This window comes from Aptenodytes patagonicus, chromosome 2 (assembly GCF_965638725.1).
Source record: "Aptenodytes patagonicus chromosome 2, bAptPat1.pri.cur, whole genome shotgun sequence".
NCBI lineage: Eukaryota > Metazoa > Chordata > Aves > Sphenisciformes > Spheniscidae > Aptenodytes > Aptenodytes patagonicus.
This window is the reverse complement of record NC_134950.1, coordinates 102,215,319-102,241,179: the sequence shown is the minus strand read 5'-3', so window position 1 is coordinate 102,241,179 and position 25,861 is coordinate 102,215,319. Positions and strand designations below refer to the sequence as shown.

General features: G+C 43.1%; 1 protein-coding gene across 8 annotated transcripts in view; it reads left to right on the top strand.

Annotated features, from left to right (window-relative positions):
- Positions 1-14,036: 14,036 nt before the first annotated feature.
- Positions 14,037-25,861, top strand: part of KIF13A (kinesin family member 13A) — a 122,281-nt gene continuing 110,456 nt past the window's right edge. For all 8 annotated transcript variants that reach the window (XM_076330612.1, XM_076330606.1, XM_076330608.1 and 5 more), the window contains exons 1-2: positions 14,037-14,185; positions 14,505-14,595. In XM_076330612.1, the coding sequence (XP_076186727.1) occupies positions 14,131-14,185; positions 14,505-14,595 (146 nt within the window). In that variant the 5' untranslated portion in view covers positions 14,037-14,130. The remainder of the gene's footprint in view (positions 14,186-14,504; positions 14,596-25,861) is intronic.

The following is a 25,861-nucleotide window of genomic DNA, read 5'->3' as shown; positions in this document are numbered from 1 at the left end:
CTGAACGGAGGATCTTCCAGGTGGACCGTATAGCCCCCAGCAAGAGGGGAGCTTTCTCCCGACCTTGCCTACTTGTTTTAGCTTGATGTGAAGGCTGCAGAGCCAGCACGAAGGCACAAACGAAGCTCTGGAAACAAAGTAGAGATTACCATCTGAAATAGGTACGTACAGAGTTCGAAATTGCCGAAAGAATTCAAAATTCGTCATGTCACATATGCAGTCACTGACTATAAAGAGGAACAGGCCAGGCAGACCTGAAATAAGGTATCGGTCCGCCTCTCCATGCAATGCCCAACCATCGCCGGGCAGAAGGTTGGCTGAGCCCCACTGGAGATGAGCTGAGCATGTACTGTCTGCTTGATTCCTCTTCAGCAAACCCTCTATGCTACTGAATGGGATGGGGAATGATTATCATTACCCGCCTATAAAAATTCCAAATGTAGAAAACATGTAAATCTTTAAACTTTAAATGCCTTAAACCAAAGACCCACCCAGCATTTTTCCCTTTGCCATGTACCGCTGTGGGCCATGCATCAGTCCAGGGGGAAGGAAGACTTACCAGTTCTGTGTTTCTCCATTGAGGCAGGCATTGACCATGCCTCCGTTCCACATTACATTTTGAACTTCATTATCTCAACTAAACATGCTAATAATAACATGTTTATATTTGATACTGTTACATAAACATACAGGCTTTCTCCAGAGTGCTTCCTTAGTATAACCTGTCTGATTCTCCTGGACAGCTTCAAAGCTACCTAATACTGGAGAGGTTCTCAGTGAGCTGATGATGCGTTGCGCTTACGCCTTTTTCTCACCACTGCTTTCCAAGAGGTTTACAGATGTTTTTGAACTTGGCACTCTGACCTCTCTTTGAGGCAAACACGATACAAATGTCCTGGCCCTGCAGCTGCAGGCAGGAGAGCTGAGAATCAAGGGAAGCCTTTGGCAGACTTGAGACTAGATCTCAGACTTCCCATTACAAGGTTGGTGCCTTAATAAAGCAGGGAGAGTCTGTGTTTAATTATCCTCTTGTCTGGGAGTTGCCTTCCTGATTTTGGAAGAAGTTTTGACATTTTACTGATGATTGTCTTGTTACTAATTCCTTTGGCGTTTCCTACAAATCATGGAAATTAATACTTCTCTAAACCATGGTGTATTCCTAGATAATTGCTTCCAGCGTGCTCCACAAAGGTGCATGGTTTCAGAGTTGTGAAATGCTCTGTGGGGAGGTGTACTGCTGTGAAGCCCCATTGCAGTGATCAAGTTACTTATTTCATGTTGAAGATAGAAAGGAGGAGAAAAGATGGACTCTGAAAAGGAGAAAAAATTAATGAAAGGTGTCTGTGGCTTAAGCAGAGGGCGAGCTCCACCAAGTCAGAGCACAGAGCACACCCATCGTTCCAGTAAAGGGAATGCATTCTTGAGAGGTGAAGCATTTCAGCCTGGAAAACGGACAAGACGGTAAGGGCCGTTGCCTCTTGATTAGTATTGACCTCTGGCAGGGGAATAACCTACATTTGAACAGATTTCCCAGCCACAATTAGGCACTTTATAGATGGTAATCCTTAGGAGAGCTATCTATTACTTTCAGCTCTGTATTTGTAGCAAAAATCTGTGGGAAATGAAGATTTGGAGCAACCTAAGCATTTTAGGGAAGTATGCTCCCTATAATTGAATAAATACATATATAGCATTTTTCTGAAGATCCCTCTTAATGTAGGCAATTTTTGTTCTTTGGTCACAGGTGAGCACTATATGGGCAGTGAGTTGAGGTGAGAACAAATTCTGCTTTCATGGAATATATTGCTTTTTAAATCAGGAAAATATTGCTAGTCAGAAGATTCTGTAAACCATTTTAAATACTCTATAGTTATATGCTTTGTAATGAATAAAGGGTCAGTAATTTTAAGTAGGATATAGGATTAGGGAGATAAAATTATAGCTGGGAAAATGAAAGAATTTATTTTGAGAAAACTGTGAAGATGTAAAAGAAAAATGTCCTTTATCAAAGCTTGCTTTTAAAACTTCTAATACAAAGAAGATGATCTTGAAAGAACAATCACACCTACATAATCACAGGAGGTAACTCATTTACTGGTTTTTGTTCCAAATATAAATAGATAAAAGATAAAACGCATATGAAAGTATCAATGCTCGCCTAGCACGATTTCCTGAATAGTATGGACTATGGAATTTAACCAGTATTAACCAGTATTTAGTAACTACTGACCTGTATTGAAAGTAAGAAACAAAGAACAATCGTGTCTTTTACTATCACAGATTAAGGAGCTAACCTGAGAAGAAATAGAATGTCATTAAAGATATGCTTTATAAGAAATCTATCAAAAAGAGTCAGACAGATTAAGTATTAAAAATTTATAATCATCTTCATATGAAAAGGATGTGCCTGGCTCCCTTATTTGTCATTGTCCTTAATTAGGTGGGAAATAGGGCTTCTCAGTGAGTTCTGCACCAACTTCCACTCAACTTACAGCATGGTATTATGGAGCCAGAAGTATTTCAAAAACATGTATTAGTTTTTTCCAATTCTTATTATTCCTTAAAGTGGCTTGTTTGAGTTGAGGCTTGCTCTGTCATAAATAGTTTCTCTGTGCAGTCGTGAGTACTGCAAATGGAATTGTCCACGTAAATAAACGCTGCAGGACTGGGCTTGAAGTCAGGTAGATTCAGGCTAGTGCAGAGGTTTGCCCTGGAGAAGTCTTTGCGGCAGACTTTATTATGACAATTTCTGGGAATGCTGCTTTGTTTTTTTTTACGTGCTGAAAGCCCTGCCCATGTTTAGAATATATTGTAACTTACTATGACTTTCTTTCAACATCAGAAATCTCTTGTGAAACAAATTTAATGTAATGGTTTGGCTTTTCTTATTTATTTCTTTGTAACATACTGAACCCTTGCCTGGTTCCTAGGAGTCCATCAGACTAAGTGGATTGGTACACCACCTCCCTTTTGGGACGTGCGGTTGCTCCAGTAACCAGCAATCTGGGGCAAGACTCACTCTGGACTGGCATCAGGGGAGGCCTTATACCTGAACTGCTCTTACAGACCCTGAAGAGGAGGTTATTGGTCTTAGCCAACGGTTTAGGAAAGTTATGATGTTTCCGTTGTGGTAGAGACTCACTGTAGGTTCTAGGTCCCAAGAAGACTATGTGAAAGGATTTCTAGGGTTGCAGGGTAGTTAGCCACTTTTTGTTTCATCTCAGATGGAGGAATGCCAGCTTTTAAAGACCAGGTGAAAAGTGCACCATTTTTTCCCCAAGTATGGCAAAGTGAAATTGAAGTTGCCCCAGGCCAAGGATTAGAGCTACAGGTCTATTTATCATCTATTTTGTGATGTTCCTAAAGCTCTTCAGTATTTGGATAGTGTTATCAATAAAATGCAGCTGATATTATTCTTCGCATATTCCCACTGTGTCAGTGTTACCGAGATAAAAACAAAAACCACCCACTTAGAAAAAGTGTACCTTGAAGGCAGAAGAAAATCTTCTCTTTCTTGTATTATTTCTTTCACTGGAGAAATAAAAGCCATGCAACTGAATTATTTTCAAACATCTGTATCGAGCGATGGACTTTCACCCTCTCGCTTGTGTTGAACTCGAATCTCAAGTCTTTTTCCTTGACAATAAGCCTACATTTTTGGTTTCTGAAATTCAACCATGTTGTTCCGATTTATGCCTTTTGCACAGCCCTCACCCATTCTTCCCAGTTGGTTGTTCAGTCCCTTGAAGTGTCTTCCAGAACTGTATTTCTCATTAGCCATTGTTTAGTCACACTGTGTGCTGTGTGGGTGTGTTCACTCCACTTTCGTTTCAGAAGAAGAACTAATTCCCCCAGAGGTTCTGTCCATGTTTTGGTTTTGCCGTGTTTCTTTTCTAAACGGCCTTTCATCTTTACTGTCAGATTAAAGGGAGGAAACCTCAGATCACAACATGAATGGTGGGAAAGGACGTAAGTCATTCAGGGAATGCGTTTGGGAGACAGGCGTGCAAGCTTTATTGCAGGAGAGAAAAGGGTGAGGGACTGTACAATTTAAACTGTGTGTGGACTAACAGTTCTAGGAACCCTTCTACCCCGGCTCCCCCTGTGCAGCTCCGTTTGTAATAGTGACTGTGGGAAAAACTAAATCAGAAGTCACTAACTTGCAAGTCACTGGCTTTTTTTGTGGTTCTCTGCAATAGCAACAGACTGGTCCCAGTGATCCAGAGGTCCTCCTGTATTGGATTTTGTGGATGACTCCTATAACAGGTCTGAGTTTCCCCGTCAAATGCTGGTGTAGAGAAACTATGAGAAGCTTGGAAGCCTGCATAGGCTGTCTGTTCCTCTATTTTTTTCACCTGTAAAGAGCAAGCCTTTTTGCCATGAATCAGAGAGGATGAAATTTGAAGTGACATGACAACAAAGGACGCCCAGTGGTTGCACTATTTTACAGTCTTCAATCTAAAAATGAGAGTATGAGCTGTTGCTGATAATTTTGTTGTTGTTGATTATGAGATGATTATATTTGGTGTGTTTTTTTCAGGCTGGGAAGAACTGGGAGGGGGAACGATTGGGTGTTTTGTTTTCTAAATAAAAGATCCCGAGTCTTGTTATGCACCTTAATTAGCACCTTCAGCACTTGTTTCCACCTTATACAGGAACTGATGAAACCTGTTGAACTTAATGTGAATCTTCCTGTTGACTTCAATAGACAGCAAAACGGATCCAAGATCTGTGCTGAGATGACTTCCGTATGTTTTAACAAACGCAATTCCACCGCTTCTCTCAAGGCTTTGCCTCACTCAGCTTCCTTACATGCTGACCTCCCGATGCTTACTGCTCTCCTTTCTAACCTATTTCAAGCAATAGCTTCTTTTCTTCTCCACACTTTAGAAAGACGTTTGGCTAGAGTGCATATTTGCAGGCATCACTAAAAAGTAATTGCGTAAGGAGAAATTTTGGCTCGGCCAGCATGGTTACTAGCTCAGCTTACTTAGTAAGCAAGCTTGGTGGATGCACTCCTCCCTCCCCACCCTCCTCCTCCTCCCAGGGGCAGAGCCCAGGTTCCAAGTCTCGCACAGGGTAGCCAGCAAAGTTCAGCTTCTCTCTGAAAGCAGAAAGTAAACCAAGGGGACTGTTACTGAGCGCAGAAGGATTAATAGGAATGCTGCACTTCTGTTCCAAGAGGCTGCTGCCACTAATCGGGCTGTTTATGTTTACAGCTTTCCCATTCATTCCTACTGAGCAAAAAGCACGTCTCTGAAAACAGAGCCTGAGCATTGCTGTATGTTAGACAGACTGCGTGTAGTATCTGATTGCTAACTGAAGAGACTTGGAGACTGCAGACTCACTTTTTCTACCTGTGGTAAGACACACACCTGCACTTAGCAAATGCATAATAATTAGTGATGCTCCGGATAGTGTTCATGAGCCGGCTCCCCGCTCACAAGTGCCCCTGGTCTCGATTTGGGATTCATAGTCACAAGAGAGCTGCAGGGATGTGCTGGAGTGAGGCTCGCATACCAGACATTCCTTATCATAAAGATGAAGAGGGGTGAGAGCTTTCTGGGTTGGGGGAATAATGGAAGGGTTGTTCTTTTCTTCAGTTTGCTGTGGCCTGCCTACTGATTTAAATTGTAAATAACATTACAAACCAGCTGTGACAGTTTGTTGTTTCTTAGAAGCATCTGATTTCTACTAATATATAGTAGAAAAGGGGAAAAAAGGAAAAATTATAAATCTCTACTAATTTAACATCAATCCCTTTCCATAACTTAATAGTTATATATACGTGATGTCAGTTCCTTTGGGACCCTTTGATCTTACTTTTTTAACAGTACAAAACTGTTTCCTTTTCCTTCCCTTTCCACTACTATAAACTATTATCATCACCGTGATGTTTAAAGGCTGTATAGTGGCATGTGTCTGGTAGGGTCAGCAGGACAGGTTCCCTGATATCATGGCATCAAATACAATCAAGCTCACTCTTAAAATTAGCTAGGTTTAGTCCTCTGGTCTTCTGTGTAAGAGGCCATTCATTCCTCTGGGGATAGAAGTCAACTCATTTCCAGCCTGAGTGTGTTCCAAGACAGAATCACAGAATGGTTGAGGTTGGCAGGGACGTCTGGAGGTCATCTGGTCCAACCCCCCTGCTCAAGCAGGGCCAGCTACAGCCAGTTGCCCTGGACCATGTCCAAGTGGCTTTTGAATATCTCCAAGGAGGGAGACTCTACCACCTCCCTGGCAACCTGTGCCAGTGCTCGGTCACTCTCACAGTGAAAAAATGTCTGCTGATGTTCAGAGGGAACCTCCTGTGTGCCAGTTTGTGCCCGTTGCCTCTGGTCCTGTCACCAGGCACCACTGAGAAAAGTCTGGCTCCATCTTCTTTACACCCTCCCTTCAGGTATTTATACACATTGATAAGATCCCCCCACTTGAGCCTTCTCCAGGCTGAACAGCCCCAGCTCTCTCAGCCTTTCCACATAGGAGAGATGCTCCAGGCCCTTAATCATCTTTGTGGCCCTGCACTGGTCTCACTCCAGTAAGTCCCCAGCTTGTACTGGGGAGCCCAGACCTGGACACAGTGCTCCAGATGTGGCCTCACCAGTGCTAAGTAGAGAGGAAGGATCGCCTCCCTCGACCTGCTGGCAGCTCTCCTCCTAACGCAGCCCAGAATAAATGGGCTGCATGAAAGACAGTTTACACCCATTTGTTCTTGTGCTAGTGTTTTCCTTGAACTTGAGTAGCACCATGCTTTTAACTGGCCTGAAAGGAAGCTTAAACAGCCATATCCCCTCTGTCTTCATTTTGCTAGACTAAACAAACGGAACTTTTCTAGTCTGCTTTTGTTTGATAATATTCACCACTCCCCAGTCCTCCCAGTAACCCTTTTGTGGGTCTGTTCCAGTTTGAACTTCTCTTCCTTAAATGCTGCATTGAGTTTTCCAGGTGGAGTCTCAGCAATGCTTTTTACAATGTCATCTGTACCTCCTCTTTCACTGTCGGAAATAACTCAGGTGATAACAGCCCCAACTACATAAGCTTTCGTCATAATATCACTTGGTTGTGAATCCAGGCTGAATACCCACAGCCCTGCTCTCCCCAGTATAAACAAATTTAGGAAGGTATTTGAGTCGGGGTGGAGTGTTTCCTGAGGTGAAAAAGGGATGGCATACAGATGATTAACATCAATAGCAACAAAAATGTAAATAAACCCATCAGTGTATCATTTCTTTCCCTGACAGCTAAGGAATGTGAGCTACACAGCACACAACTAGCTGTCGGAGGAGGACAGAACTATTGCCCGTATCTGAGGTAAGGACTGCAGGGATGTTAAATTCCCTGCCAGAAACCAAAACCCTACCGAGATGACAGAAAGGTTCACTTTGGACTCAGTAAAAACTTCAGTCAGACTCCCAGTGTAGGGAAATGTATCTGAGCATTATAAAGAATTATTCTTGCTACTTTTTTCCCCTTCTTTGCATCCCATCAGTTTCCTGGCTATAGCTGCATTAGTCTGCTTCTGAGCTCATTTATTTCTATTAATATGACTTTTCATCTGACCATTAAAGTTCCCACAGTAATTTGAAACTATTTCTTCCTGCTAAGTGATAGGAGGTGGGGAACAGAGCTCCCTGCCCCCTGTTCTTCAGCGAGTGGAGCGAAGGGATTATCCTCTGCAGAATGGTCATGTAGTTAAATGTCGTTAAAATTGAGCAGCTCCTCTCACAGACGGGTTAGTCTCATCCACTGTGCTGAATACTGGGCTGAAGTTTCTAAAAGACTATTGCAATATTGTATCAGAGGCAAGGAGAAAACCTCGGATCTGATCAGTGAAGTTGCATTTGATATTTCTCCCTGCCCCAGCAAGACGTTTCAGCTTGATGGAGACGTGACTTTGCCTGCCTCGGTGACATTCGCTGCAATTGTTCACCTCTGATCCCAAGAGTGTGATCTACTTTCAGGCACCCAGGGCGGGCGTGGAGGCAGAGGCAGGGTCCTAGCAGAGGTTAGGACCCATCCAGGTAAAGCCAAACAGGTCATTCAAAACATATGTAAATCAGCCTGTAAGAACAGATTTAGTCTATTCACCACTGAAAAAGCCTGTAAGCCAACTCTGTTCAGAGCTGAGGTAGGTTTAAACTGCAGTGCCTGTTAAAAGCAATATACTATGTGGGAATCTAAATACAAAGCTGTCAGCCACCTCATGTAGCTTTGAGCAGCGTCTCTCAGGCAGGATAACGTTTAGGTGCCTATATTCTGCATTTATTCCTAACATTGGCAATTAAAACGACTTCTTTTCTTTCTGAGTGTCAGAAGAGCCTCTGTCACCACAGCCCCTTTCTGGGCCCAGAGTGTTGCCGTAAATATGCTGGACATAGAGGACAATTTTCATGCCTCCAGCACAGCTTTAGAGACAGTCAAAACAGATCTCTGATAAGTCCAACTTGAATTTGGAGCAAAAAGGAAATGGAAAAGCAGCCTGAAAACCTGGCTGAGGGCACTGGGTAAAATCCTGCTCTCATGCACTCTGTTGTAAATTCAGCATACCTATCCAGTGGGGTTACTCGCAAAGCCTAGTGATGTGCGTGAGACAGAAATTTGGTTCCCAGTGTACAATTATGGGCAGGCACTTGCTTCCCTAGGTGCTCTCTAAATGCATTTTATTCAATGAAAAATACAAGTTTGTGCATGTAACAGGGCACTCATTTGTGTCCTGTCACAAATATAAAGTCATATTTTATCCCACCCCTCCAATATGAAATATTTCCTCCTTCTAGAATGTCCAGACCTCCTTCCTATATGCTAAATGCTATTTAAAAAAACCAAATTATTATCCATTCTTCTTTTTCACCAACATCAGTGGAATATTTATCAATTATTTCATTAGAGCTATGATTTCTTCCTATGCTTTTTCCTAATGTAACTGTAATATATTAGATTATTAACCTTAAAAATATCTGTTGGTTTCATTATACAGTATTTGTTCATTTTACCTCTTTCTCTCAAACTGGATGGTGATGTAATGTGTTTGGCTTGAAAATAAAGTTTTGTTTTCTCTGTTAATTTTAATTTAAAAAATGCTCAATTAAAAATTTGGAAACCCAAAGAAAACTTTTATTTTGGTCAATCTTATAAAATACGTGCTTTGGGTTGAATTTGGTAGTAAAAACCTTCATTGTAAGCATCTTTTGGACTTCAGGTGCTGTAAAATGAAACACTTTGTCTTCCTTTTGACCCTTTCAACACTAAAAGAAAAACACTGCTTTGCTTCCCATGCTCTCACTGCTGCCAGCTCCTCCTCTTCTCCGGCTCCTGTGACACAAGATGAAGTTAGACGTGCCGGTGACAGCGTGCACCAGTCAGGCACAGCAAGATATGCGCTGGGGACGCTGCTGACAAGATGGATATTCTTGGCCGGCACCGTGACATTTCGCCCTGCCCTTCGCCAAAGAAAGGAGGTCAGTGGAACACTCTGCCCTACTGGCAGGGCTTCGGGCATCAACTCTGGGTGCACAGCATCGCTTCCCCGTTTCCATGTCATGAAGTAGAGCAATCGGTCCTCCTGCTCAGAATATACGGGAAGACATGGGCATGCCTTCATGTCAAATCACATTACCTGTGTTATGCCTTGGGAAGATGAGGAGCAGCTGGAACTTCCCACCAGACAAAAGTAAGGAGTGATATTTTCTTTACGCTCTTTGCTGAACTGTGGATCAATGGACAAATATTTGGAAATGCTGAAAGGGAAGAAACAGAAATGAAATGGATGGAAAGCAAGAGACAGACAAAGATTCAATCCTTGCCCTAGCAAAGCTGCAAAATTCCTGTTGACTGCAGTGGTGCAGAACCAGAACAAAATAGGGGGTGGAGGAAAGCAACGACAGGAAAAGGAAAGCAGGGAAGGATGGCTTCAGATGATTTTGTCCCTGTGTTCCCATCCCTGTTCCCCTCACCCACCATCAGCCTCCACTTTCTCCAGCTCTCATCTTTTCTCATTGCTGAAGCAGTAAGCTGTCATTTCTCATCCGGTATCTCCCATCTATCCATCAGCATGTCTGGGATAGGTGGCAGCTAATTCTGATGGGTGAATGACCCATCAGTATCCCTCACCAGTTCCCACGGGGCATGTAAACTGATCAAGCTAACAAATGCTGACAGGTGAGAGACATTCATCCACAGTTGCTACCGGTAGCAAAGACAGAGATGTAAAGGGTTCCATATGGTAGCTGTGTTCGATGGGAAACACAATGCCAGAAGAGAAACATCTCATCGGCCTGAACTGCACTCACTTCCCACAGTCCTTCACAGATTGCTCTTTGGGCTACCTAACGATCCCATGGGGCCCCTATAACGTAACTCTCTTCCTATTCTGCTGTAATGCCAAAGGTTTACGGGAGACCAGAAATATATTCTGCTACATGCACGCTGCCTAATAGATGTTGTCAGGTCGTGGTACAGATGTTGCCAAAAGCCCTTCCTCAAGACAACAGAAAAACTTGGTGGAACCAGCACCTCATTCTTGGCAGTTGTTTTTCAGGGCATGTTGATGGGAATGAAAGAGCAAAAATCCTATTTCCAATTACCTAACACCAGAAAAAAATCAGGATTTCACAAGAAGAGAACAGCTGCAGTCAGTATTAGAACAAACTAGGTCACATCTCCCTTTCCAAATGCTTTTGCATGGATGGCTTTCTGTACCTGCAAATGGCAGAATATAATTCACAAGCCTATTCCAGACATTAGTGAAAATTTCTTCCCAAGACTCTTCACACAGCCAAAATCATAGTCAATCTCATAAAGACTCCCTTTAGTTTCTCTTCAGCTAATATAATTGTTTTTATTTAATCTTAGATTCATAGAAACATAGAATCGTTTAGGTTAAGATCATCAAGTCCAACCGTTAACCTAACACTGCCAAGTCCACCACTAAACCACGTTCCTAAGCACCACATCTACATGTCTTTTAAATACCTCCAGGGATGGTGGACTCAACCACTTCCCTGGGCAGCCTGTTCCAAGGCTTGACAACCCTTTCAGTGTTTTTTCTAATTTCCTCATGTCCAATCTAAACCTCCCCTGGCGCAACTTGAGGCCATTTCCTCTCGTCCTATCGCTTGTTACTTGGGAAAAGAGACCAACACCCACCTCGCTACAACCTCCTTTCAGGTAGTTGTAGAGAGCAGTAAGGTCTCCCCTGAGCCTGCTGTTCTCCAGGCTAAACAACCCCAGTTCCCTCAGCCGCTCCTCATCAGACTTGTGCTCTAGACCCTTCACCAGCTTCATTGCTCTTCTTTGGACATGCTCCAGCACCTCGACGTCCTTCTTGTAGTGAGGGGCCCAAAACTGAACACAGTATTTGAGGTGCGGCCTCACCAGTGCCGAGTACAGGGGCACGATCACTTCCCTACTCCTGCTGGCCACACTATTTCTGATACAGGCCAGGATGCCATTGGCCTTCTTGGCCGCCTGGGCACACTGCCGGCTCATATTCATCCAGCTGTCGACCAGCACCCCCAGGTCCTTTTCTGCTGGGCAGCTTTCCAGCCACTCTTCCCCAAGCCTGTAGCGCTGCATGGGGTTGTTGTGGCCGAAGTGCAGGACCCGGCACTTGGCCTTGTTAAACCTCATACAGTTGGCCTCGGCCCATCGATGCAGCCTGTCCAGGTCCCTCTGCAGAGCCTTCCTACCCTCGAGCAGATCAACGCTCCCGCCCAACTTGGTGTCGTCTGCAAACTTACTGAGGGTGCACTTGATCCCCTCATCCAGATCATTGATAAAGATATTGAACAGAACTGGCCCCAGTACTGAGCCCTGGGGAACACCGCTTGTGACTGGCCACCAACTGGATGTAACTCCATTCACCACCACTCTCTGGGCCCGGCCGTCCAGCCAGTTTTTTATCCAGCAAAGAGTAATCTTGCAATGATGCAGTTTTTCCACTAAGAGGTGGAAAATCGAGATGGAAGGGAATATTTTCCCTTCCATTGGTTGGCTGTCTTCTCTTTCCCAATAGTGTCCAAGTTTCACTGAACAACTCTGTTTCTGCACAGCCATTTCAGACTTCACGCCTTATCTTGAGCCAGCGCTTAGTTTGATCTGGGTTCTTACAGTCTACAGTCATAAGTAGGATGTCTCATTTCAACATTATTCCCATTCGTCACTCATTGAGCCGCATGCTTATGATGCATGTCATAACGAACTTCATTCCTTACGTCTGCTTCCACAGGCAAGAAATCCACATGCGCCAGCTTCTGCTAGTGATGTTCTCCAGATGCCCGGCTCTATTTGGTAACGTTTCTCTTTTGCCGCACTAAACGCGTCTCTCATTTCCTTTCACCATTCCAGCAAGACGTGGCCATTCGGGGCAGCCGGGTCTCCTCCAGAGACATTCCTCTCAGTCACTTTGCAGGGCTCTTCTGGCTGATGTGCTGGCAGCCGGCGAGTGCGTGTGTCAATCTTCTAAGCTCCATCCATTGTTTTCACCTGTGTTTGAAAGGTCTGCTCTTCTCAGTGCAGCTATCTATTCATCATTTGTTGTTTAGCCCATTCTCCCTACAGTGGTTTAGCCCCAGAGTAGACAGAATAATCCCATTTGGGTTTGAGCCTGTCTTTTCCGTAAAGAAAATGTTACAGACATCGCTATTTTGCACTGGGATTCCTGCCAGTTAGCTGCATCGATGATAAGGATTGATTCTTTGGAAGATATTTTACTGAAGCTAAGGAAACACTTCTGGGGAGAAAACAAAGTTTTAACACGACACTTCAAAAAGAAGGCTATCCCGAGAACATAAGCCTATTGGAGTTTTAACTAAAAATCTTTCTTGGCTTGTCCACTGGAAGCTCAGCCATCCTTGGGCTCGTGGTTGCTGGGGTAATGCACTGCTGTTTCTAACGCTTTCCCGTGACGTTGAGCTCACCGCAACTAGATGGACACAACTCTGTCCTGCGGCGTTTGGGCTGGCATTTGTCAACGGTGGCCTGTCGCTGCCTGGAAAAGCAGTACAGCATGAGCGGCCCCAGCGCTTCGCAGGCAGCCCTCTTCCAAGGAGGCGAAGCGCAGGCTGGGGCTGGGGCAGGGCTCATCGCTCCATCACCTCGAGGTGCAGCACTGCTTCCGGGCTTCCATAATGCGCAACACCCAGGTCATCCATGTTAGCGCCAGGCAGGTCACTATTTTCTAATCGAGCATTGCGCATCTTTTGTCAGAAGAAATCCCCTAGCGCCATGACATTTAGCGTGAGGCAGTTTGTGGGCTTTTCTTTGTGGCTTTTCTTTGCCAGAAGGAAACTTGGTGTCCAGTCAGACAAGCCAGCGGGTTTGAGGCGGCAGCGTACATCTGCACAAACCACGGCGGTGGCTCTCGGGAAGGCCCTGAGGGCACGGGCAGGGGCACGGGCAGGGGCACAGCCCCTCGCAGCCCCGCTCCCGCCTTCGCGGGCCCCGGGGCAGCCCCGCTCCCCGCCGCAACCACCAGCACTAGGTCCGAGCCGGCAGCGCGAAGGAAAAGGCAACGCCCGGCTTCCCCCGCCCTCTTTACGCATGCGCGGGCAGGCGCGGCAGCGCCACCTTGCCGCCCTTATCGCCACTGCAAGGCGCGGCCCGTCGCGCATGCTCACTCGGCGGAAGCGGCCGTCCGAGGAGGGTGGGGCGTTCTCCATCCCCGCCCCGTTCCGAAGGCGCTCGGGTGTTTCCGTTCCTTTCCGGCGCTACGGCCTTTCCCTGCCCCCTCGCCGCTTGCCTGGGCGCCGCAATCCCGGCGGCGCGGCGGGAGGAGGCGGAAGATGGCGGTTGGGATTGGCGGGGAGGCGGTGGCAGGCGCAGCGGCAGCAGCGGTTATGCAAACGACGCCGTCGGCAGCCAGCGCCAGAGCCGGTGTGGCCCGCGGCTGAGCAGGGAGGCGACTGGGGCTGCGCCACCACCGCCCTCCCCGGCGCCGGACCCTCCTCCTCTCCCTCCCTCCCTCCCTCCCTCGCCACCTCTCGCCTTCCCCGCCTGCCCCGGCCCCCCGCCCTCGCCCCGGCCCGGCATGGACGTTGGCGCTCCGCCGTGTCGCTGTGCGCGGCGCTGCGAGGCCGCGAGCCGCCGCTGCTGCTGAGCGGGGCCGCCCGCCGCTCCCGGGAGGGGGGGAAGATGTCGGACACCAAGGTGAAAGTTGCCGTCAGGGTCCGGCCGATGAACAGGAGAGGTAACCGGCGGGCGGCGCTGGGGAAGGGAGCGGCGGGGTCTCGGGGCGCGGAGGCTGCGGGGGCGGCACCGGGGCGCGCCTGAGGCGGGCGCGGCGTCCCCCCGCGACCCCGGCTTCTCCCCCGAGCTGGCGGGAGGATAAACCCCCCCTCATACACACCCCCCGCCGCCGCCGCCGCCCCTCGCTCCCTCGGACAGGCACGCCTGAGAGCTTGCCCGCGCCGAGGGGGAGCCGGCGGGGGGCCAGCTGCCCCGGCGTGCGAGGAGAAGGGGGGGGTGCTTTCGCCTTGGGTACAGCCCCCCGCCTTGTCGCCTTGCAGAGCTGGACCTGAATACCAAGTGCATTGTGGAGATGGAAGGGAACCAGACTGTACTTCACCCTCCGCCTTCCAGCACCAAGCAGGGAGAAAGGTAAAAACCCAAGTCGCCGTGCCCCAAATAAAGACCCAGCCCCGGTTCCTCTGCCTCACCCTCGCAGATGCTTCGCCTGGCTTTGTTAGGGCAGCGGCGGGGTCCTGAGGTTCTTGCTCGGTGCCTTTCAGGGGGAGCAGGCAGGGGGAAGCGGGCAAGGGTGAGCTCCAACCAGGGATTGCTGCGTTGGGCTTGCATCCTGGGATGCAAGGACCAGACCTTATCTCCTGGCTTCCTGAGCGGAGTCGGAGGTACCCAAATTGGGATGTGGAGACAGGAGATCCCTATTGGCCTCCCAGGTTTAAAAGCTGATTCTTGATTAACTACTCAAAAAATAAGCTGTTGATTAGGTAAGGACTTAAACTGACCGTGCGTGCTGCTTTCAGAAATTTCCCTTGAGTGCAGGCTGCTAATAACTTGATGTAACCTTTGGGGGAACACGAAGCAGAATCTGAATTTTATGCTAGTGATGGTATTTTTTTTTAAGTTTGTTTACTAGGTTTTAACGTATTTGCATTTGAAAAGGCTGTAATTGCTAGATCCTTTATTAATTCAGTGTTGTTCTGTGAAGTAGCCTATGAGAATATGCTAAAATAATTTTGAAATCTGGCATTTAGTTGTGATGCCCCAGTAAAGAATACCCTTGGAAATAATCCAAAATACCAATGCACTAGACTGTAAAAATAGATCAGAACAGGAAAAGATTTCTTTCCTTTGAGGGAGTGTGGGGAGAGACAGGGAGGTGCAAGGGGAATAGTTACATTGTATGCCTATCTCTTCAGTTACCTGTTGACTGTTCAACTTAAGTTGATCTGTTAAATGTATTTAATGACAAGGAGCGTGAAATCATTTGCATGGTTATAGAGATTTTAATCTGAACACGTTCCTACTACTCAAGGTTTTATTGAGAATATTTTTGATCGAGTTCGTAGAAGTTATGAAGAAACTGTAGCGTGAGAATATGTGGGGTTTTTTTCAAAGGTGGTATGTCATGCTTTTATAGTTTTCCAGCAGATAAGGTTGAGACCTTTTCTATTTTCACATGTCCAAGATTTGAAGGTGCTTCTCACGTTAACCCATGTACTGAAATACAGCTGTAATCACACCAGTTTAACTTAAATCCAACTTGCATTGTCTTCAGAACCATTGTTGTGGCTAATGTGCTGGCCTGGGTCTTTAAAGATCTGTGCTTGTTTCCTGCCCCTTTCACAGATCTTTGTGTGATCTACAAGTCATGCTGCCTCTGTGGGTCTTAGCATCCCATCTGTAAAATGGAAATCTTGTTTTTCTTGAGACTATTCTACTTTAGAAAGCATGGGGTTTTTTCCTCCTGTTTATTGAAGCATATATATGGCCTCTTGCAACACTGCTATAATAAGAATAATGTTAACTCTTTAAAGTCAGTGGATTTGACAGGTATAAAACATGAAATACAATCAGAGTTTACAAAGCACGAACAGAATTAAGATTTAAAAATCATTGTTTCAGTAGACTAAAGAGTCTAAGGGCCAGATGGTTTAGTAGAGAGCCTGTAATGTATGAATTTTCCTTGTTGTGCACTTTGGCCTGCAGGTATTCAGTGAGACTGTGCGGTGACTCTCTGTCTTCTGAGAGCTTGTGTGGCTTGTGTTTATCTGGCTTTAATACCTGTAATATATATAAATTCTCTTACTTGGTTGGAATTGGCTTCTGGTTCTGCGCCAAGAGCCTTACAGGTGAGCTGTGACACTTGTGTGCGACCTCACCGTTGGCAGGTGATAGCTGTTCTGCTTGCAGCCCAGCGTGAGGCTGGAATTTGGCAGGCTGTTATATGTGTGACTTAAGTGTTTGAAGCAACTGCCTGATGTGAGTGGATTGGAAATATCAGTGAGAAATACTGATCAGAAGTAACTCTCACTAGTGCAAACATATAGTTTGGGTACTTTCTAAGTGGCAGATGGTTGTATGCAAGCTGTTGAGATGCCTAATAGACTTTCTAGTGCCTTGTGAAGATCCTTAAATTTTCTTAAGTGCTAAACTGTTGATTTCTATTTTTTACTCAAGATAAATAGTTTAATTTCTCATGACGAAGAATGAATTCTGTTCTTCTGTGTGTACCTGCCATAAAATGTCTGTATAAGCTGGCTCTGAATTGCTGAGTAGTTGCTGCTTGTACTTGGATTGATGCCTTGGCAGGGTTAGAGGTGTCAAATGGATTTTTGGTTTTCTTTGTGTAGCTTGTTTTTATATAGCTTAACTGGATTTTTCTTTCAGAAAAATTGTCATTGCAAAAATGATTACACTTGTTAGGGTGATTAATTGGTCTTTCTTTACTATATTGCATTATTTTGATATTCTGTTTAATCTTACCTTTCCTTTTTTACATTTTATCTTTTTATATGGAAATTTCCCTTTTCTAGCTGAATGGAAGTAGAAGTTTGTACTGCACTTCGGAATAAGAATAAGTAGCCTTCTAAAGCAAATTTGGTTTCTAGGGCTACTTTTCTTAGTTGAGCTGAGGCCAAGAGACTATAGGGTGTGGGGGAGCGGGAGTGGAATTCAGGACCGTGCTTTTTATTTGCCTTGTTCACTCGGTTATAATTTTAAAGGTATTGACAGAATTTTCTAAAGTAAAACTAGATAACTCTTTAATAATTATAATATTATAAGATTTGCTCTTGGAAGAATATCCAAGGTTAGGAAAATCAGATTTTACTAGCGTTGCCTATTCTGTATGGAGTTTTTGAATTAAATCTAAGTTCAGATGCATGCTGTTAATCAATCTCTAGGTTTTATTAAGGATATTTCTGAAGCATTTTAGATGGGCAAGTAATGATAGTTTTACAAGTGGTGGAAAAAAGCCTAAAATCTCTGGCAGTGCTGTCATTTGTCCAACTTCCAGTATTGTATTAGAGGTAAAGCAGTAAGTTATAACCATAAATTAGAACAGGGTTCTGGCTCCATCTTCTAACTACTAGACCACACAGCACACACACCTTAAGAAACACAGCTACAGAATAGTAATTGTTATTAAATACAAGTGTTCTGTCTTTTTATAAAGCAGCAGGCGTGCCATTCCCCACAGACACACGACTTTTAGCATTCTAAACTAACAAAGGAGGAAAACCAGAACATAGTAAAACTGAACAGTCCAAGTCTGAAAGGCACAGGAAAATCTTTGAAATAATAGGAGACAGAGTTCAGAAAGGAATGGTTTTCATTAGCTGGTATCAGGTATAATCTCCGGTCCTGGCAAAGTTTTTGTAAGTTGGTTGTTGGACTTCATACCTTTAACCCTTGTTTTACTATTATTAGTAACAGTAGTTTCTTTTATATCTGCCTAAGTGTGCTTGTGTGTCGTTTTAGTTACCTCTCCTGTCTCCATCCATTTCTTCCCCAAAACCAATATATATTTCCCTTTCTTTCCCAGAAGACCATCTTGTCTTTCTGGGAACCCTCTGATTTTTTTCTGTCTTCACCTGGGAATCTGAATTTCCTTTCTCAAAGTACACTCTTCCTGAAAAAATTGTTCTAACTTACAGTCTTTTAGAAATGGGTGTTATGTTTCAAAGCCAATTGTATACATCCTGCTGTCTTGCTATAAATGTTTGTATTTGGTTCTTGGCAATAAGGTACAGTGTTAAAATGTAACTATGAGATAATTAGAGTATGGAGTTACAGAAAATCTTTCAAAATATTTGAGTAATATTTTACAATGGAAATTTCACACCCCTCTCTAGGTTTATGAAAGATTTGACTTCATGTTAACGATGTTATTTTTTTAGTAGGACAAACGAGGTTTTGCTGGGTTCCTCCTCTGCTTTTGATTGTTAAAATATGCTTTCCTCCAACCTTTCCTTTCAGCTACACTTTTTAATGCATAGGATCTGAAAAGAAAAGTTTTATTTTACTTCCCTGACAACAGTTCTTCATGACCTGATTTTTAGTTTAGTAAGCAAAATATTTGTCTTGACAGAAATAAACAAGGAACTATGGAGACGGTAGAACTGAAATACTATTTCAACTGTAGTTTTGACTGCAACAAAAATTTATCTATTGGGCAATTTATTCCATTAGAGCACAGTAGTCTTGTGCAAACTTTGCCTTATTAAAAGTCTCGCGGCAGAAAATAAGAAATCATCAGTGCGTGGAGCTGAACTTAAAATGATGACTTTTCTCCAAAAGTGTCTTTCTTGCCTGGCTTAACTCTTTTTTCAAAAAACATTTTATGACTTTCTTGCTCTGTCTTTTCCATCCTCATTTTGATAATAGGCAAGTAGCACCAAGGCCCGATTCCCCAATTACCCCAACTTAGGTAAAACTCTTCTTATAGCTCTAAATTACTAAAGACTCCAGAATAGAAGGGGGCTTTTTTGAGTAGGTTTAAGGTCTTTAATAAAATAAATAGCTAGGAACAGATGTTTGTGTGTGTGTGTGTCTATCTAGTTTTTGTACGTCATGATACTTTCAAAGACAAATATCTGAAGCACAGATTTCATCCCTAGGCAGCTTGTCCTAAAACTCTTGTTTCCAGAAAACAGCTGTTGCTCCCCCCTGCCTTGGAGAAAACATGATTTTGGATGGTCTTTACTACATAGTCCTTCATGTGGGGGTTGTGGCACTCTATCTTTTTTGATATGTTGCTTTGAATAGCATCAGAGATGAGAGAAGAGCGCTGTTGTAGGGAGAAGACATGCGTTTCTAGTAATGGTCACTTTTTCAAACTGAAACTTGTGGAAGCTGAAATAGGACAGCTGCTAATTATTTCCATATCTGAAGGAATGATCAACGAGATCATGTCTTTGATGCGTATACTTCAAATTATCACCTGTCTGAGGTAGATCATAAAGTAATAGCAGGCAGCAACTTTTATCTTTGTCGGCAGGAAATTGTAAAAGTAATCTGACTTTGACCTCTTCTGTTAACTTTCCTGTTAGACATCAATGTTCAGGATGTGAACTGGTAGCTTTGAACCTTTGCAGAAGAGGTGTATTTGAATTACGAAATGTGTGGTTGGAAAATGGCATTTCGGAGCTATTTTTGCATTGCTTTAATTCATTCATGCCTCAGATGGGATACTAGATGCAGTTCCTTGAAATTGCTGTTCTTAAATTCCATGTAACTTGAAACAAAATGAGATACGCAGTATTTTGTATTACAAGTGTGTGGCATCGCTCTTGGTTCTTGCTAAGGTAGCCTGAACTGTGAGTAAATGCAACATCTGTTATTTTACCACGTTTATAAGATCCAGACAGCTGTTAGGACCTTGTGCTTTGGTCTTTAAATGGCATTGCTAGAGGAAACTACCGTTGGAGGCTGTTGGGATTGTGGGTAAGCAGCTAGCAGTACTTAGCTGGCAGTATTTCAGAACAAAAATAGATAAAGTGTTTGAAGAGAAGGAAAACTGTGCTTGGTATTACCATGTTTAGGCAATCGTTGCTTTGTAGCCATTCTCTGCTTTTGGACTACTGAGTATTATGTTCAAATATTTCTGAGTAAAACACAGTAAAACGAGGTTCAGCTTTGAACTTGTCCAGTTTTTCTGTTTTATGAAGTTAGAAATGCCCACACTGTGGAACATGAAAAGATTTGTTAAAAAGATCAGTAGGCCTTTAGACACGCTTAGCTTCTGTGTTTAGAAGGGGCAGGTACACATGCACTTGCCTATTACTGCAGCCAGAGGTGTTTTTTTAGATCTGGATTACTAGTCAATACACCTTGAATATGTTGTTTATTGAAATGAATTATGAATTTAAAAAATGTGCAGCTCCTTTAAAATGGATTTTTTTTTTTGTCCTTTTCTTTGGGGAGATCAGGACTAAAGGAAAAGTTTTATTTTCACTTCCTTTGCCCCCTTAGTATAAATAGTAGAGACAGCTTTCTTATTTCGAAAACAAGATTATCTTTGCTCTGTTGTGCATCTGGTAGGTTTGTTAAATGTGCATGTGGTAAGATTTCAGACTTCTAATTAGATTCACTGTAACTTAATAGTTTAAAAATTTAAAGTTAAATGATACTTCTAAACATTGTAGTGACCCAGGTGTGGGCTAGATTCAAAATACTTCAGGAAGTGCTTAAGAAGTCCCTGTTCTGCAGAACCTGAGCTCAGAGAGAAGCAGCGCACACCAGCTGCCCTGCTGTGCAGGCCTGTGTATTGCACAGGGCTGGGGCGCCAATCTCGGTACAAAGTTTTGGGGATAAAGCGAATCCCTTCTTGGTCTCAGGCCTGCAGTGCAGCATGCACAGGCAGGCATCTGTTGTTCAGGGAGTCAACATGGTGGTACTTCTAGTAATAAGATTAGAGCTAAATCTTTAAATTGACAAACGTACTCGTTGCTGTTGTGTTTGAGACATTATCAGATTTGAAGTCCTTCATTCCTCTACATTTGGGTGCAGATCGAGTAGCAGTAGCTGCCTCTGGCTGTGTTGCCGGTGTCTCTTGCATGGACAGGCTGTCCTTAATGGTGGGAAAATAGTACAGTGTCTTTGCTTATTTGGCCCGCCCTGGGCATGGTTTGAATCTATTAATGGAAACAATTACTGCCTACTATAGTGAAATGCCAGCTGCTGCAGCAATGCTGTGCAGATGCTGTTGCTTAACTGAATAACTTCTCTGATTGCTTGGTTCCTTGTATTTTGTGAGGATGTCTGTTACCGATGGCAGAGTGTGGAGAAGGTTCTTTAAGGAAGTGTGAAAGTGTTGGCTGGAGACACTGAATTTTACGTCTTCAGTAAGTGCAGCCTACAAAGAAAAGACCACCGCTGTGCAATGACATGCACCACAGGACTCGGTATCAAGTTAACTTGAGGCACGAAGCACCAAGTTAACTAAAACAGTCATGCTGTTGCCTGGAAGTGATGTTGCTGTGTGTCTTTTTACAAGAGGCAGTAGAAGGGATATAAGCTTGTTCAGTCAGCACCTGACTTTGTATGTTGATATGAAATTGGTCATCAGTTTGAGGTCTACTGGAGCTTGAGCTGCTTCTGTGTGTCTTTACGATCCTTCTGTGGCATGCAGTGGGTGTTCACTTGGAGCAGAGGGAGGAGCTCGGTAAGTTAACAACAAGCAGATTGAAAATTTGCTGTACGAAGGTCAATCAGGAAAATGCATTGCTGGCGGGAGTTGAAAATCAATGACATGAGCTCAAGATATCTATGTTAGTGAAGAGTAGGAGTTACACAAGCTGTTTTCAATGCCATAGGAGGGTGTCCCTTTTATGTCATTTCTCGGTTTTGGGGAAAAGGGAATGAATGGCTTTCTGATGCTGTTGTGCTTGGTTAGTGTTAATGAAGCTCTGCAGTTCTGGCCTTTATTTTTGATAGTTGCCTTTTAATCTAAAAATAATAATTAAAAAAAACAACTTGGTCATCAAAACATCTAATGAAATTCATAACCATATCCTGAACTAATGCATTCCTTAGTCATCAGCTGCAACCTTTATTTGGCATTTTGTTACATCCTAAATAGAGACATCCTCAAGCGTGTACATGCTTACAAGTACACCTACATCTTCCTCGGATAATGTGAAGTTAGTGACTTGTAAGGTGCAATTTTTTTGCTAGGAGGTAATCTGAATGTTCCATCTCATTTTACATAGATCACCATAGGGAAATCTATATGGTAACAGCCCCTAATGAAGTCACTAATGATTTATTGTCCTATAGTAACTTACTTGCTATTTAAGTGTTATAACTCAGGACAAAGACTTACACCACAATTACTCTTTTGACAGATTAAGCCATCAATATATTTTGGGGCTTATTAATGGTACAGTACTTATTTTGAGGTATATCAGTCAGCACAGCGGTAGAAAGGAGTGTCTGAAACATTGCTCTGTGCTTGTGTTAGTGCATGGCAAGTAGCGTGGTTAATGATGTTGCTGAAGATACGTCAAAGAGGCTCATTGTGTACTAGCAACAGGGTACGTACTTACGGTCTGTTTTCTAGATGCGAGCCCACACCAAGCTCATGCTGCTGCCTCTTCATGTTTAGTAACAGCATAGATAGTAGGCTAGTACTGGCTTACATTGAGATTCATGGCATCACTGCATCTTCTTTTTGCAGTGTATGTATATTCTAGGAATTTTAAGCATTTCATAAACATGAATCAAAGCAGCTGCTGTGGCTGGAATGGCATGCTTATCTCTGTATGTGTTTATGAAGATACTGTTCAATGTGTTTAAAAAAACTACCAGGATGCATTGTTAACTGTAAACTTTTTATAAAGTAATTTGATGCTTTGTTTTAAAAACGTATTGCTGAAACTGTCAACACTTAAATGTTTTTTCTGATTTTTTTTGTATTAGAGAATATTTTAGACTTGCAAATAAAATGAAAAAATGTACATGATATCCTATTTATTGAGCTTATATTTTCTTTGTTTATTCCACAGTTTCTTTTTAAACATAAATGTCAATCCCAAGTAAGTAGTGTTCAAAAGCCTCCAGGCGAGATTAAATTTTCTTCTAGTGTAAGGCTTCAAAATTCTGAATCTGTCTCTTGAGCTACTGGAATAATTTTTCTATCATTAAATACAAGTATGTGGAGCTGTCTGTTTTGCTTAATATTTCTTATATGATGACAAGGAACAGCAGATCTTAGATAAGAAACTGCAGTACTTGATACTTCTTCCCACATGGTTTCCACTTTTCATCTGACTTTCTGATTAAAATCATGTGCAGTGTAGCTGAGAAGGCCTTTCACAAATTTGATTCTTTCACAGTTGAAGGAAAAAGGTTTGGGTGAGGTGGAAGGGGAAGTTTATCTGCAAAATGAATGGATTTGTACAGTGACTGGCACTGGCTGCAATGTGATTTTTAATACTTCAGAGTTCTTACCTTGTGAATTTTTACTTCAAATTCAATTTTACTTTGTGATTCAAAAGCCAAGGCTTGTTTTACGGTGGATGAGCTTTTGCTAAAGATAAGTCAACAGAGCATTCCAGTGGAGGCACAGAGCTGGTGGAGGTTTTCTACTGGCAAAGCTGCTCTATGGCCCTGAATGAGCAGCATCCTGGTCTGCTTTGGAAAGTTTCTTTGTCAGCATCTGTCTGTGAGTTTTTTATGTATGCAATGTGATGTAAGTCTGCAGCGCTCTAGACTTGTTTTGGCTCAGTAGTGCCACCTCCCTGAATGATGCAAGTCCAAAGCGTTTTGATATTTTTTGGGATTTTTTCCTTCCTGTCATACCGTGTTGTCATTCCCTATTTTGAGATGTTTCTAAATTTCCTTTAGACTTGAAATGTGTTTTCAGATAATTTTATCTAATGAAATCAGGCTGAAACAGAAATTGGCCATTTAGTAAAATAAAGAAATGTTTCTATATTCACTGTATGTAGCTGAAGACATTAATATGTTACTTATGTATCCTCTGAATGCTCAGCAAGAAGTAATTGAGTTTGAGTATGTTTTTTTTAAAGAGAACTTTGCAGTTATCTGAACTTTGCACGGAGTAAGAGCAGAAACCATTTGCAGTCTTCCTGCACTTTGCTGTTGTTCTGCATTGAGGTAAAAAAGATGGTGCTGAAGGCGTTGTTAGAAGTGTATCATGGAACATCATCCCAGCACTCAGGTTTTGCTGTTCTGGAGCTTCTAACTGTGACCACAGCGGATATGCTATTCTGAAACAAACTGCCTAGAAAATAATCTGGTATTTTCCATACTGCCCATTACACTTAAAAAGAAGAATGTTTTGAATAGTTCTCATTCTTCTTCTGTTACAAGATGTTCATCTAATCCTTGTACCTGCATTCTTGATTGGAGTGCCCTTGAGAAATGCGGCTTCAGTGTGTGCAGAGAAACTGACATGCAAGGAAGAGCAACAGATGGCTCGTTAATGGATTTGCTGCTGACATGGTAGAATATACGGAAAGGATACTTGGGGACCAGGACTGGAAGGATAACGAAAGGCAAAAGAGCGGAACAGAAATGGATGCCCAACAACATGATGAAACTCCTTAAAGTATACGTTGGAGGAAAACAAAACAAGCAAACAACAAAACCCAACAGCATTCAATAAGCTTTTTTCCATCCTACTGAAAATATATATGAGAAACTGCCATTCTCTGGGGTGATACTACAATCTTCATGTGTGTTCTGGTTGAGATCCGAGCTGAAAACAAAAAAGAAAACAGTTCTTGTAAACAGACCATTGAGCACTGGACAGCTTGCTCTGTAGTTTCCTTGTCAAGAGCTTCCAAGTCCTTGGTGTGTTTATTGTTTGAGGTGTTTATAACGTTGCAGCTCAGTTCATGTCATATTCCTAATTTTCATTGCGTAGTTGTACAATATATTTTAACAATGAATTTTTACTGTTATTAAACATCTGTTATGATTGAGAATCTGTGTAAATTGGCTGTGAAATAGTCCACTTGGAAACACTTGTGTGTCCATCAAAAAGACAATGAAAGTGTATATAAAGATGCAACATTTAAGTGTTCTCCTAAGGTCTCTTTCAATGGAACAGTATCTTGAATTTTTTTAATAAATTTAGTAGATGTTCTGTCCCTCTCAGCATCCCAGTTCCATGGTTGGATTCCACCTTACTGTCAGAAGTACTGTGTACTGAAGGAGGGGGATATCTGACTTCCCCATGGTGAAAGTTAGAAGTTAGCTCTTGCCAGTTCTGTTTTCAAGTGCTCAGCAGGGCATAGTCGATGAGTACTGAACCTAGATAGACATCAGTCTAATCTCTCCTCTCTTGTTTAATTCCTGTTTGGGGCAGGCTGCATCCTCTCAAGTAGTTTTTGAAGTGTAAGTTCTGCAGATGTGAATGTGGCAATGGGAAGCTTTTTTTCAGAAATGCTAATGGTGTGCAAGCTTTGTGCCCTTAGTGTAATCTATCCTTACTGCCATCTGCACTCAAAGATCGAAGCTTTGCATATGCTTCAAGGAATGTGATGTACCTTTATTTGAAATTTCAGAATGGCATCTTGCAACTTTGTGATAGTTTAAACCCAGAAATGCAGATCCGCAGTGTTGGGCTGGCTGAATGCCCTTAGTGTTTTGCAATGGTCACGTATCTTCTGAGTTATGGTTCTTCTGGTGCATGGTCTGACCAATATTATTGGTTGCTATTTGAGAATTTCTTACCTGAATAAGGAAGAAATTAATGGCTTATGGCAAGATAGATCAAACAGACTTTGAAAATACTCTCGCACTCACATGACCAAGGTGTAAAATGAGTTTTATAAAAATCTCTTCAAGCCAACTTGATCTTGATCTGTCATCCTTTGTCAAGAATGGTGTTGTATGATGACTTCTGGAGGATCTCACAGTTTAAATGCTT